This window comes from Mesoplodon mirus, assembly GCF_964341445.2.
Source record: "Mesoplodon mirus genome assembly, chromosome: 13".
Lineage (NCBI taxonomy): Eukaryota > Metazoa > Chordata > Mammalia > Artiodactyla > Ziphiidae > Mesoplodon > Mesoplodon mirus.
This window is the reverse complement of record NC_138989.1, coordinates 15425766-15440443: the sequence shown is the minus strand read 5'-3', so window position 1 is coordinate 15440443 and position 14678 is coordinate 15425766. Positions and strand designations below refer to the sequence as shown.

Below are 14678 nucleotides of genomic sequence, written 5' to 3'. Positions count from 1 at the left end.
CCTCTTCCTGTAGAACCCTTGTGCCCCTCTCTGCTTATGACTCAGCTCACATCCTCAGCATGCCAAGAAGTCCTTCCTGACTACCCCATGCCCCAGCCACCTCCTGAAATTCCTCTAACACAGGACTGGGAAATACAGAGAAAGGACCTCTCATCCAGGCACCAGGTTCCAAAGCCAGCTCTATAAGTAAAAGTCACATCCGTCAAAATTACCCCTTGAAAATCTCCCACAGTGTATTGTGCACACAATTTTATATATTCAGCCCCCTCGTGTAATCCTTATGCCCACTGATGTTTGCGAGCCCATGAGCTAGACTAAAGAAAGAACAAAAGGAAAGTCTTGTTACATGTGCCTGGGCAGTTGAACCATCCATTGCCTTTGAGATTAGTGGTGAAAGGATGGTATGTGGAGAATTCTAGAGTGTTCTTCCTGCCTGCAGGGCCTCCTCCCTTTGGTGTTTTTATATGAAGCCTCTGGAACCTTCGTAACTTTATAATGGATTGGTTTCTCAAGAGAGCCAGGGTCAGTGGGTAAGGTTGTATTTGACTGTACAGTTCATCTCATGGAACGATGCCCATCCATTGGTAATGCCTGGCTGGAGGGTGCTGTCTTGAAGCTCAGTTGGACCAAAGCATCATGGTTGATTAGTGATGTCTGCCATGGGCACAGGCAAGGATAGTGGTGGGGAGTAGTCTTAGCCATTCCCATCCTAGTACCACAACAAAAGGCTGGAGAGTGTTTTTCACGTGTCTGTCTTTTCTTTCCAATGTGAGTAGCTTGCAGGCAGGGGCTGTGTCTTTAATTTCTCTGACTCCCTGAAGTGTCTAGGACAGGGCTGGGCGCATAGGAGGTATCTACTCTATATCCAAACAATCGAATTTTATCTGTGGGTTTTATCCATGGGTCTCCCCTCCACAGCATCTCAGTCATTCTTAGGGGGCTTCCAGGAGGAGGCACCAAGTTGAAGCCACGGAGAGTACCACCTCCCTTTCTCATCCCTCTGCAGATGGCGTCTATGAGATAGGTGGCCTCTTTCCCGTCTGGGCCGTGGTGGTGATCGCAGGCACAGCCTTGGCTGCAGTGACCTTTTTTGCCACATCCAACAGTCAGCCCCCCAGGCTTCACTGGGTAAGAAACCTAGACTCTCCAAGCCGGGAGAGGGGACACTGAGGTCTCCTGGGCAGATGTTCTGGGACAATTTGGCCACTAATCACTTTCCACCATGACAGGTCTAAAGCCACTTTTAAGGAGTTTTGTGCCTGTTCAGGGTCCACTTCTTTTGGTAACAGCTTTATTTTATTGCGCTGTAATTCATACACCATAGAAGTCACCCGATTGAGGTATACAATTTAATGGTGTTCATTATATTCACAGAGTTGTGCAACCATCACCACAATTTGAGAGCATTTTCATCACCCCAAAAAAAACCCCTGTTCCCAGTAGCAGTCACTCCCCATCCTCCCCACCATCCCCTGGCCACCACGAGTCTGCTTTCTGCCTCTCTAGATTTTCCTGTTCTATATATTTCACATACATGGAATCATACAATATGTGGTCTTTTATGACTGCCCTCTTTCCCTTAGCAAAATGTCTTCAAGGTTTATCCACGTTGTAGCATGTATCAGTACTCCATTCCTTTTCATGGTTGAATACTATTCGATTATACAGACACAGCATATTTTGTTTATCGATTCATCCATTAATGGACCCTGGGGTTTTTTTTTTCCACTTTTTAGATATTATGAATAATGCTGCCATGACCATTGGTTTACATTTTTTTCTGTAGAAATAATTCTTTCATTTCTCTTGGGTGTATTCCTGGGAGTAAGTAGAACTGCTGGGTCAAATGTGAACTGTATGTTTACCTTTTTAAAGACCTACCAGACTCTTTTCCACCATCCTAACTAGGAAGCACCTGGGTTCCTAACCATCACATTCCAGTGATGGAGTTGTTCGGTCTTTGGGGGTGTTTTTTTCCCATTCTGTCACCTCTGCAGGATGTTAAAAAATTTTTAGGTAGTTTGTCCAGAGACCTTTTCCTCAAAAGTTTACTTAATTTTTTTTCTAATTATTGCTTTTAAAAATTATAGTTTCTATTTTCAGAAACTCTGAATGGATGTACCAGCCCAAAGGAAGTTGAATTTTCAGCCAATTGATTATTTAGAGAAATGGTCTTAGGCAGTGTTTCTTACTAGTCTTTGAAGTACTGACACATGTTCCAAAGTGGATGCACCTTGAAAACATGATGCTGAGTGAAAGAGTCCAGTCACAAAGGACCATGTATTGTGTGAGGCCATTTCTATGACATGTCTAGAATAAGCGAATCCAGAGAGACAGAAAATAGAGGAGTGATTGCCAGGGGCTGGGAGGAAGGTTGGGTGGGCTGGGAATTGACTGATCATGGGTATGGAGTTTCTTTTTCTGGTGATGAGGTGGCATTTGGTCCATAGACTAGAAATCTGATGAAAGCTATGATGAACTCCTTTTTGACAAAATGGTAATATTGATCTAGCATTTTATTGAGCACTTAATATATGCCAGGCTCTAACTGCTTTGCATCTACTAACTCATTTTATGCTCATGACAACCTCACGGAGTAGGTACTGTTATTGTCCTATTTTATAGCTGAGGAACTAAGGCTGTGTCCCTGTTCCCTCCCCCAGCTCTTTGCTTTCCTGGGCTTCCTGACCAGCGCCCTGTGGATCAACGCAGCTGCCACAGAGGTGGTGAACATCTTACGGTCCCTGGGTGTGGTCTTCCGGCTGAGCAACACTGTCCTCGGGCTCACGCTGCTGGCCTGGGGGAACAGCATTGGAGGTGACTTGGGGCCGGGTGGGCTTCTAGAATGAGCACAGCCACCTGACTGCTTTTTGCTCCTCCAGACAGAATTGCATGTGGGCAGGAGCGTCCAGGGCATCTGCCCTCAGCAGGTGGTCAGTGCCTGTCATTTTGGAGTGACCATCATTGGGCATCTGGGTGGGATGGCCCAGACTGTACCTGAGCCGGGAGGCTCTGTAGAAGCCCCCAGCCTCTCCCCCACTCTCTGATGCATGGACACTCAGTGGCTCCCCAGACTTCAGGCAGGACATGGAGCTCATTGCAGCCAACCAGGTGGAATGTGTCCGTGGGTGTGCGACATGGGTAGGCATTCACTCATACATGCAGATATCCTTCTCTAGCTAGAGCTGCCAAGTAGGGTTGGTCAGGTTGTACACTGCCCAAGAGCATCCTGACAAGGGATCAAGGGGCCCAAAGTCTAGCTCTCCTCTCCTTCCACTCACCTTTTTGGGCCCCTTTTCCTAATTTGCACTGAGGTACTGTGTGTGCAGCAGACGGGACATGGGTGAAAGATTGGTGGTGGCGTGTCACACCCTCAAAGTTGCCCCTGGTGGAAAAGAGGCAGGTAGAAGGAATTAAGGAGGGAATTGTGTCTTACGGGATGATGTGGCCTCCCATAGCACCCCCCCAGCTAGTGCCAGAGCCAGGCAGACCTTCGTCAGTGTTTGTTGACTGAATGACGGTGGGTAGAATGAAGGAGTGAATGAACAAGGAGGGCTAGGGGAAGCCTTGCACAACTCAAGGCCTTCTCGTGCTTCCACCCAGATGTCTTCTCAGATTTGACGCTGGCCCGCCAGGGCTACCCACGGATGGCGTTCTCGGCCTGTTTTGGTGGCATCATCTTCAGTATCCTTTCTGGGGCTGCCACACGGAGCTAAGGGTGTGCTCCGTGCCCCCCCACACACCCCGGATTGGCTTTCACTGGAACACCTGGGGCAGGTGATGCGGCTGCTCAAGCCTCAGCTTTTTCGTGTGTAGAAATGGGGATATTGAGAGGACTGATCTCATAGGTTGTTATAAGGATTGAGTGAGGTGGCAGAAGTGCTTTGCACCTGGCAAACGGCAGTGATGGCGGATATTCGTCTTGTTAGGGCAGAGGTATTATCAGTAGGTGCCCACACACTAAGCTGTGGAAGACCCCTCCCTCTTGCTTACAGATGTCATGGTCTGTAGATGTCAGGGTTGGCAAACTTTTTCTTAAAGGGCCAGAGTACATATTTTAGACTTTGTGGACCATAGGATCCCTTTTGCAGCTCCTCAACTCTGCTGTTGTAATGTGAAAACAGCCATGGACAATACATAAACAAATGGGCGTGACTGGGTCCCAATATAACTTCATTAAGAAAAGCAGGCCTTGGGCCGGATTGTCCTGCAGGCTTTAATTTGCCACCCCTTGGTCTATATAGAAAAGGCAGGGTCAGGCCACCTGGGGCTGTGAAAATCTCGGACAGTCTCCGGTGCCGGTTTCAGTGCTGCCGCATGCCAGCTGTGTGACCTGTGTGCAGCATGCCTCCTGCTGTCTGTCACTCCCAGGTGCTCACTGTGACCCGCTCCTGGCTTTAGGGCTGTGGCTTCTCCTGACCACAGCCCTAAAGCCAGGTTGGGGTGGGAAGGACGGAGCCCTGGCTGGAGTAGTGTCCCCTGAACAACCCCTAGAGGTGGCCCCGAGACACGCTCTGTCATCAGTCTCCCCAGTGGACCATGGGGGGTCACTTCACCTTGGCTCCCATTTTTCCATCTTACCAGGTACCAAGCGTTTCTGTCACCTCCTGCGATCCTTACAGACTGAGGCAAAATGTGCATTGGAGACTCTCTTAGAGGTGCTAAAACTGGATAAGGTGTCCTCAGATAGGGTGGCTTTTGGGGAGAGGGGGGAGCACAGCCAGAGATCAGAAAGAAAGCCAGTGGGCTGTGTGGTCGGGGTTATGGGGCGTTATGTTCTGGCAAACTTCCTGAGCTGGGCTGCAGATATCCTGGTGGGCGTGGGGCTGGGCTGCCTGCTCCAGATCTCCAGGGGCCACGTGGAGGTGGAGGTGAGTGGCCAGATGCTTCTGCAGGGGCCTCCTCATAAGGCTCTCTTCTCCTCCCCTCTCCCTCCTCCCCTTCCTCCTTCCCTCCTCCCCCTCCCTTCCTCCTCCCTCTCCCTCCTCCTCCCCCCTCCTCCCCCTTCCTCCCTCCCCCCTCCCCCTCCTCCCCCTCCTCCTTCCCTCCTCCCCCCTCCTCCCTTCCTCCTCCCTCTCCCTTTTTCTCCCCCTCCTCCCTATCCTCCTCTTCCCCCTCCCTTCTCTGGACCAGAGACCATTCACATCTCAGTAGATGACACTTACTGGGGAGAGGACTTGTCTACATTTGCGACATGTCTGATTTGTAGGATATCTTTAAAATATTTTGCATATAGGGTTAAAAAAGGTATTCCTTGCAAGGTCACAGAGTAATTAAGATGTAGCTCTGAGGGAAAGGGGCGGGAAGGCCCAGGATTGGGGTCTTGGTCTCATCACTGAAGTCTCTTGCTATGTGACTTTGAATGAATCAGGACTCTGAGGATCTTTGAGCCTCAGTTTCCTCACCTGTGAAATGGGGTTGATGCCCCCACCACCACCACAAGCTTCCTGGATAAGCAGACATGAGGTAAGGGCCAGGCTGAACACCTTATCCCACCACTGCCTGGAGGGGACAGGCTGGGGTGAGAGAGAATGTTGGCAACAGCCCAGAAAGGGGGGAATCTCCATAGATTTGGAGTTCTGAAATGCACTGAGCAGCAGAGTTTCTGGGGGTTCAAGGGCACCCAGGAATTTCCTGGGAGCGCGTGAGACCTCCTGACCCAGGCATTCCAGGGGCTGGGGGCTGGAAACCTGCATTTTAAACATGCTCCCTGGGGACCGATGAAGGTTAGGACACTTGGAAACAGGTTTCCAACAAGGTTGAAAACTCAAAACACTACTTCAGGGCAGGTAGCCAAATCTTGTGGGTGACTCAGGTGGGCCTCCTGTGGCCAGATAATCCAGCTTTTCTAGAGAAGAAATCGAGATTCCTAAGTGAACTTTTCTCTTTGGAAATGGTGCACAGGGCCAGCAGCACCCCGTGCAAAGCAGAGTCAACCCACATTCGGGCCCCAGCTTTGCATTCCCAAGGACTTGGATTCAGAGGCCAAACCAGAGAAGGATGGAGATGGGGAGGGCATGTGGCCCAGGGGATGGTTTCAAGGCTAATCGCGTGGAAGCACTTGGAATGTGCAGCTGAATGACGGCGGGCGTCGTTAATGGGAACAAAGTCGCCCACCTCTTGGCTAGTTCTTGAACAGATTCTTGTGGTTGACTTGTAATTAACTGCCAGCAGGGCCGGCCTTTCACAGTGGCCACGCCCATAAGCAAATAGCTACTTGCCGCTTGAAAAGTTTGCTTTTCTAAGGGGTAAACACCCTCTGTCTGCAAATTTTGTTTATACTCTTCAGGGGTTTAATAGGTTCCTTTCATTCTCGATTTTCAGGCGGCTCCTGATAATGAGGCTTTAGGGGTTGGCCCCCTGAGGGCCTTACTTCTTTTCTCTGGCTCCTTGTGGAATGTGTGTGTGGGGGGGTGTCTGGTCTGTCGCATTCCGCTGCCTTTGTGCTCCTGCTTTTAATTGCATAAGACATACGGCATCATGAGAGGTCATCCTAGAAGGAGGTCCAGGGCGTATTGTTGGCTGAAAAACAGGTTTTGCTCTTCAACACGTACCTATTGTACGGTCCCATTTGTGGTTTCAGAATGGATGGACAGGCCTGTGTGTGCACACGTGTACCCACACATCTGTGGGTACACGTATCATTGTATGGGGAGACAGGGTAGGGTATGAGCTTGGACTTCGGAGTTGGGCTCTGTCACGTACTACAGCTGACCCTTGAACGACATGGGAATTAGAGGTGCTGAGTCCCTGACAGTCGCCAATCTGAGTACTGCTATCTCTGCCTCAAAAGCAAAGGAACTGATAAATGACTGACCCGGGGACAGGATGCCGAAAGAGTTTGCATAGAGTCACGACTCAAACCCTAGCTCTTTCGATTCCACATACTGTGATCTCTAATTCAACACAAACTTACCCCCCCACCCTTAATTTAAAGATCGTGAAATGAAAATACAGGTACTATAGTTGTTGAAAAAAGTCCGCATATAAACGGACCCATGCAGTTCAAACCAGTGCTGTTCAAGGGTCGGCTGTACTCGGTTTCCTCACTGTGGACTGGTGATCATGATAACGGTCTCCTTACGTGATGGGGAGATAAAAGCCTAAGGTGGGTGTAATATACCTAGCATAGCACCTGGGGTTAAGTCTTCCATATATGTTAGATAGATGCTAACTAAATCTGAAAGGGAGAGAAGTAGGAAGAGGACAATTTCATTTCCTCTTATTCTTCTGTGTTGCTGGGGAATTTTTCAACTATTGCACGTAATATACATATGTATATATATATGCATATTTTTATATATACATACATATATACATATACATATACATATACATATATATATATATATATATATATATATATATATATATAAACTATAGAATTAGTTTCCTAGAGCTGCCATAACAAATTACCACATACCAGGTGGCTTAAAAACATTGAACTTCAAGGTGCGGGGTGCCATCCCGCTGGGCAGGCCAAAAGTCCCTCCCTGGCCCTTAACGAGGGGCCCTCAGACCTCAGTTTGACTGTCAGCTGCAGTGACCCAGCCTCTCTCCCCGTGTTCCCCGCAGCTGGAGCCGGATGGACTGTTGGTGTGGGTCTTGGCTGGCACCCTAGGCCTCAGCCTCGTCTGTTCCCTGGTCTCGGTCCCACTGCAATGCTTCCAGCTGAACAGAGTTTACGGCTGCTGCCTGCTCCTCTTGTACTTGACCTTCCTCCTGGTGGCCCTGCTCACTGAATTTGGAGTGATTCACTTGAAAACTGTGTGAGTGAAGCTGTGTCGGGGTCCACCTGGTGGTCGGGAGGTGTCGCTGCAGGCGGTGAGATGGAGGATGAAGTGCCTTCATTAGAACCCGCTCAGGCGAGCGTGGCCGAGGCCGAGACCGTGAACGGGGTGTGGGCTCGTGGGGCTGTGCTCTCTGCCGAAGCTCCCCAGTCGCCGCTGTGTGCAGTAAGGACAGCTAAACCTTGTTTCTGGGGCTGCGGAGGCTGGGCTTCCCTGTGGACAGAGTTCCAGGCAGCAGGTAGAAGACTTCCTTGTGTTATCTCCAGAGCCTCTTGGAAGTTGGGGTCTGGGGCGACGGGGATGCCTGGGTGCCTTCCAGGCTGGAAGACCCCAGAGTTCAGGGCTGGAGACAGTTGTGGCGGCCCAGGCCCCTCCCCACAGTCACGCCCTGTTGCCTTTCCTGCTTCTCTCAGGGCTGCCAAACCCGGGTTTAGGGAGTCAGGGTGACTCGGACCTGGCAGATAGAACAGCTTGTGTGCTGTGGGCCTCGGGCTGATGCAGGCTGAGTTCTAGAGCTGCGCTGTCCAACAGAAATAGAATGTGAGACACATACCTAATTTTGAATCTTCTAGTCGCCACGTTAATAAAGCCAAAAGAACAAAGTGAAATTAATGATAATATATATCACTCCAAAATAGCAGCCAGTGGCACTGGCCCATTAGTGGCTGCCATATTGGACGGCACAGCTCTAGACTCTGCCTCTAGAACTGTCTGCTGGATTCAGAGGTTTCCCCAGCTGCAAAACAGGAGTCAGTATGACTGTGCCCTGTGCCTACCTCAGGGGGAGCCCTGGGCTGGGGTTGCTTTGCCTGTGAGCTCCTGGGAGGGTGATGAGCGCTCCCGGGCGCCTTCCTGCTGTCGGCCAGCGACCCGCCTTTTCAATAAGCAGCTCTTCTGTTTGCTCAGTGCCTTATACCGGCAGTAAAGGGACTCAGTTGTCTTTTTTTCCAATGAAAAAATTATTAAATATTTCAAGTATACAGAAAATAACATACAGCCGGCTGTTACTAGTTCTTCTTAACCTGGGTCAGGTTGACAAGTGGTCAGTTCCAGGGCCGAAGGCGCTTGGGCCTGACGGATTTGGACTTCGTGGCATGTCTAGGGGTGGGGCTGAGGTAGGGTCAGCAACAGGCATGGATGGGTCCTCTCCCTGTTCCCCACGATCTCAGAAGCCACCGAATGGTGCCTGGTGGAAGTCACGAGGCAGCAACCACGTGTACAAAGCAGAGGCTCTTTTATTAATATGCCAGAAGTCCGGAGACGCAGTGGGTTTTCTAGGTAACAAATCGCCATTGTACAAAAACCTTACAGTGTCGCTCCCTCTGTCTGTACAAAATGATTGTCACGTGGTGTGGAGTAAGGCTGGGTTGGGGGAGGGAAGCGAGGAGGAGGGGCCAGGTGGTGTCCCCCCCAAAGCGGGGCAGGGGCCCAGGGCCATCAGACACTGACAGGTGGTGTGACCCAGACCCAGTCAGTGCATCTCACCTTGGTGGTGTTCAGCTGACATGGGAGGTGAGAGGGCATCCGAGCTGGATGTCCTGGGTCCCCAGACCTCACAGCCCTGGGTGACACCCGCTCCCTGCTCGATGGCCTGTGTGCAAGTTAGAGGGTCAACTTGAGGAGGCCCCCAGTGACCCCAAAGGGGCAGCTGTCCTTAGCCTCAGTAACGAGGGTGCCCACCAGTGGCTGGAGTCTGGTGCCTCAGCCCTGTTGCCACTTGGCCTTCATCCTGTCCCTGGCTAAAACCAGGGCCTTTCACAGGATGGGGCTGGGAGGCCTGGACTAGATCCCAATCTTCCTGGTACCAGCCTTCACCCTGGGGGCTGGGGGGCTGTGCTCAGTTTCCCTGGCGCCCCTCCCAGGTTTCAGCCTCCTGGGGGCAGATGCTGAGGTCGGAGGACTCATGCCCTCCTCTGAAAGCTGCCCCTTGAGTCCTGCTTCCAGAATGCCCATTTCAATACACAAAAGCTAAAAGGCACCCAAATATGCAAACAAAGCTACTTCTCTGGAGAGGGGAAGGGGTTCTGGCCTGGGGCTTGGTGCCGAGCTGCCTGCGATGGCCCGTGGCCCTCCAGAGATAGAGGACAAGCCTGTCTCCCGATTCCCTTGGGGAATCTCAGTGGTTCTCAGTGATTCGTTGTTTCCCTAAACGGCTGTGCTTTAAAAACAAACATCCACCGCTTCTCCCCTAGTGAGGGGGCAGAGCTGTGTGGTGCTGGCCATGGAACCAGCGTGTCCAAGGCCGCAGTCAAGAAGACTCGGCCGTGGAGACGGAGCACCGCAACCGGGATCAGGCCCTGCCTGGCTGGGAAGAGGATGTGGCGAGGGGGAGTTTGCCTACCCGCCTCCCTAAGTCACGGAGGCAGTGGAGGCAGCTGGAAAGCGGGGGTTGGGGCAGGATGCCCAGTGCGGGCCGCTTCCCCTGCCCCCCCGGCTTCTGCCACCTCTGCTGCCTGCGCTGAGACAGGCTCACCGCCCCGGAGAGCTGAGCCGAGGCTCCCTCTGCTCTGACGCTGCTGCTGCCGCTGCCACCGCCGCTCACCGGAGCTGCCACCGCCGACAGCCCGCTATGGGTTCAAGCCCCGGCTGCATCCTGATCTCAGAGAACTCTCCCAAGGTCCCTGGGGAACTCAGGAAACGGACAGGCCACCTGAACCTACTCCCGGGAGTGGAAACCTCGGGGTGAGCCGCGTCCCCAGCCCTACCTCAGTCAAGTCCACGGAGGGTGACTGCTGAAGGTGAGGGGCGAGCTGGCCAAGGAGACCACGGGTTCAGCCGCAGGACAGCCTGAGGTGAGCCTCTGTGCTTTGTTCCCATTTCCAGCGAATACACACACGTGAAGGATCTGCTGTTGTCTTTAGCAGAATCCTGAATTAACCAAAATGTCTTTTTGCTTAAACAGGACGATCCCAAGGAAAAGGGATTTAAGGAGAAAGCCCATTTCACGACCTGGTCTGGGGTGGTAGCCATCGGCCTGGCCTCTTGCCCATCTTCCTCCTCCTACGGGGCTGTGATTCCAAAGGCCATTTTAGAAGGATTTTCAGCAACAAGGGTTGAAACCAAAAGAAGGGTAGGTGAGAAGGTTCACGGAGCCGGGATACGGCCTCTCTCACCTCCTGGCACTGGCTGAGATCTGACCATACGGAATAACCACAGCCCTGGATCACTCGTTCCAGTAGGTGCTGGGTACTGGTCCCCCAAGGGAACACCAAATTTCATTATCATATCTAGAGACATCAACCCAAGGATGTGGGTTCTTTCCTTCCTAAGTGGTTTTGTCCCTAAAGCAGAACACAGAAACCCCAGGATATGGGCGGCAGGGCAGGTTAGTGGGGAAGCTAGCTGTCAGCCTGGGTGGGATTCTGAAAGCAGCATCAGGAAGACGGTGTGGATCTGGCCTAGGGACGCTGGCCCACGTTGAAGGCAAGCCCTGCAGAGATCGGCAGAATCCATTCAAGTGCTCTTGTGAAGGGACCTTCTGGAGCTTTCCATGTTAAGAAGAGCTCCCAGTGGCCTGATCCCCCCAAAATGAAATTGACTTCTGGGGTTAACAGGGCAAGGTGGGTACAAACCAAACCTCAACTTGTCTGTCTTTCCTTCTTCCTATATATAAATATGTGCCTATTTATGAATGTGTGTATATATATATAAAACATATATATACACACACATTATTCTGATACATCGTAGTAAAATAATACTATTGTGTTATTGCATAGAAGAGATGGCTTTTGCAGGCTGGGCTTAGGTGATGGTCTGGGAGCGCTGGCGGCTGCCTGGAGGCTGCTGGGTGGTGGGGGTCACGCAGCCACTGAGCTGTCGTTGCTGCTGCTCCTGCTTCCGGGTGTGTTCCTCATACCACTCCTAAGGCAGAGAGCAGACAGGGTGCTGAGCGGGCCCCAGCCCTGCCCCCCAGGCTAACGGGGTCACCCAGGCTGGGCAGTGCTGTGTGACCCTCCCAGATCTGCTAGGAATTCTGAATAGGACCCTAAATAGAAAAATGACGATGCAATCTTTCCCTTTTTAACTAGAGATTTGCAAACCTCCTTGTTAAGTGTGCCTGGCACCGTCACCTCTTTCAATGAGGCCCAGGTAGTAATAATCACCCTTTACTTGTGAACATGATCTGTGTGGTTCACAAAGGGATGTGTGCCCCCCACCCTCTCGCCAACCCCCTGTGTTATCCCTTTTGAGCTGGGTGTCCTCATTTTACACCCAGGAAACCCGAAGCTCAGAAGTTGTATAAAGTTGTATGAAGCTTGAGTGCATCTCCCAACTCCCCGGTTGCTTTGCTGCCCTCCAGAATGGCTGTGAGAGCATTTTGAAAAAAACCAAACAAACAGCTCACCCGCCTAAGACTATTATCATTCTATCACCGACATTTTCAGGGACAGACGTATTCAGGTAACTGAGAAATTTTAAATATAAACCCAATGTTTTTAAAGAGTCTGAACCACAGAACTTTAGAGCTTAAAAAATTAGAGAGATGGCCTGGTTCTGTGCCCCCTCATTCCACAGAGGGCGAGACTGAGGCCAGGAGTGGACGGCCAGGCGGCACGTCTAGTGCCGTCCCCTCTGCTTTGTGAGGCAGGGACTGTCCCCCTTTCATAGATGGGGACGGGCTGCGTGACCTGCCCAAGGTCACGGCGCCTGGGATCAAACCCGGGTTTTGTGACACCGGAGCTCATGTTGGTTCCTCATCTCTGTGACGCCGAGGGCAGTGGTTCGCCAGGCCTTTGCCCAGGCCCCTTGTGTGTTTACAGATAGATAAGGTGAGAGTCGCTTCGGGGGATTGCAGCCTCCGGGCCTTTTGGGCTCGGGCCCTGGTCCTCACTGTCCCAGGGAAACAAGGGTTTCCATCCTGAAAACAGCCTAGTCACAGTGGCTGGCGAGGGAGCTGGGAGCCTGGGCGGATGGGTGGCCCGAAGTCCACGGCTCTGTCTGGGCTGCAGAGCGCCAGCCCACAGGGTGCTTCGCAAGCTCTTTCACTTAGCAGCCAATGTGGGAAGACTGGGAGAGTTTGCAAAAAAAAATGTCTGACTTCTCCCTTCTCTTAAATTAGAAAACAAAACCCATCAAAAACCCCGAGAGCCAGGCGCAGCAGGCCCTTGTTCCTATCGGGCAGTGTCTGGCTGGATGTGGGAAGGACCATCCTCTTGGAAGAGGCCGGTCCAGGCCAGCTCGCCAGGGCCCCCCATGCTCCCTGCTCTGCCTGGAACGTCTCCCACTGTACGCGTTTCCTTTGCTGTTCTGGCTCAGAGGAGGAGAATGAGATGAGATCAGTGACCTATGTGGAAGAGTGGACAGGGTGGCTGCCTATGTTGGGGAATGCTTCAAGGGTTCAAGGCTGAGCCCTGAAGCACCCCCACCCCGCCACCGAGCCGTGGTCCACTGGTAGTGGTCCCAGCAGATAATCCCATAGCTCCCCACACAACTCAAGATGGGGACCAGAGAGCAGCCTCTGCTCAGCAGTGGGGAGGACCACTCCCGGGCAGGAGGAGCTGGGCAGCGTGGCCAGGGGTGCTCCTACCTGAATCTCCTCTTGGTACATCTTTAGGCTCAGATCGCTTTTGGTCCTCGATCTCCGTCCCAGAAACACCAAGGTATTTTGCTAGAGAAGAACAGAGAGGCTGCAGGGGCCGGCCCGAGCCAAGGTCCTGGCGCCTGGCCTCACCCCCTCTTCCGGCTTCTGCAACGGTGCCCCCCAAAAGTGTCACCAAAACTTGAGGGGATGGACAGTGGGGGGGCCTTTGCACTAAGCCACAACCCGCTCCCTCCGTGGGACGAGGCCCTGTCGCTCCCCACCTCGTATCTCTCCATCTGGGAGAGGATCTTGAGCAGCTGGGCGATGTCAGAGGCGGCTCCCCATGCCTCCTGGTAGAGCTTCAGGACAGCAATCAGCTCATCTTTGGAGATTTCCTTCTCAAGGGTGATACCACCGTCAACTGCAGGACGGGAGGGCGGCAGGGGGAAGGAGCCTGGGACTCAGAGCCCCCAGTCTGGCTTGGTTTAGCCATCCTCCCTGCTCCCTATGGGGGCCTTAAGGTTCCCTCTCCCAGCAAAACTCTGGATCAGCACGACCACCTCCCCCCACCCTCTGGAACTCACGTCCCTCCCCATCCCCTCCCTTTGCTGGGGCTGTCAGGAGTGCTGGTCAGGCCACCAGCTTACAGGGGACAGAGGGTTTCAGGAGGGAGTCTCCGAGCAAAAAGAAAACGATCAGGTAGTCTGAGAAGACAGAGATTTGGAAACAAGTAGTAACAGGGATGTGGCAGTTCTGACGGAGAATCCGGAAAGCGTGAAGGGTCATTAGGCAGAAAGCTATGCATCCGGGGAGAGGGCGGCCAGGGGTCGCGAGCTGCAGGAGGAAGCAGTATCGGGCTCTGCGGTCAACGGTATTCACACCGTTTAAATCAGGAGCCAGAGGACAAACACGGGGTTAGAAATGCGGAAACGATAACCAAAAGGGGGAACAGCTAAGGATGAACATTCGGGGAGATGAGAAAGGCAGGACAGAGGGCTGCGGGGGTCACAATCAGCCTGTGATTTTTCTTGATCTCTGAGCTGTACTGTTCTGATTCTTAAAATGAGATCACGTGCATTTTTCTGTCATTAAATATTTGAAAAATCAATGCAAATAAGAGATCAAGAAAGCTAAGCCAGGACTTGGGTGGTGGCGCAGTGGTTAAGAATCTGCCTGCCAATGCAGAGGACACGGGTTCGAGCCCTGGTCTGGGAAGATCCCACATGCTGCGGAGCAACTAAGCTGTGTGCCACAACTACTGAGCCTGCACTCTAGAGCCCACGAGCCACAACTACTGAAGCCCGCGCGCCTGGAGCCTGTGCTCTGCAACAAGAGAAGCCACGGCAATGAGAAGCCCGCGCACC

The 14678-nt window shown here is 52.4% G+C and overlaps 2 protein-coding genes across 7 annotated transcripts in view; one reads left to right on the top strand and one right to left on the bottom strand.

Moving 5' to 3' along the window:
• The window catches only part of SLC8B1 (solute carrier family 8 member B1), a 30702-nt gene extending 21806 nt beyond the window's left edge, over positions 1–8896 (top strand). For 2 of the 4 annotated variants that reach the window (XM_082641245.1, XM_082641244.1), the window contains exons 13-17: positions 1007–1128; positions 2664–2817; positions 3604–3684; positions 4807–4871; positions 7576–8896. In XM_082641245.1, coding sequence (XP_082497371.1) covers positions 1007–1128; positions 2664–2817; positions 3604–3684; positions 4807–4871; positions 7576–7773 — 620 coding nt within the window. In that variant the 3' untranslated portion in view covers positions 7774–8896. The remainder of the gene's footprint in view (positions 1–1006; positions 1129–2663; positions 2818–3603; positions 3685–4806; positions 4872–7575) is intronic. The other 2 variants (XM_082641246.1, XM_082641247.1) reach the window with 2 other exon arrangements.
• Positions 8897–9007: 111 nt separating this feature from the next.
• The window catches only part of TPCN1 (two pore segment channel 1), a 64459-nt gene continuing 58788 nt past the window's right edge, over positions 9008–14678 (bottom strand). For all 3 annotated transcript variants that reach the window (XM_082641241.1, XM_082641243.1, XM_082641242.1), the window contains 3 exons: positions 13596–13735; positions 13321–13401; positions 9008–11654 (listed from right to left, as the gene is read on the bottom strand). In XM_082641241.1, coding sequence (XP_082497367.1) covers positions 11535–11654; positions 13321–13401; positions 13596–13735 — 341 coding nt within the window. In that variant the 3' untranslated portion in view covers positions 9008–11534. The remainder of the gene's footprint in view (positions 11655–13320; positions 13402–13595; positions 13736–14678) is intronic.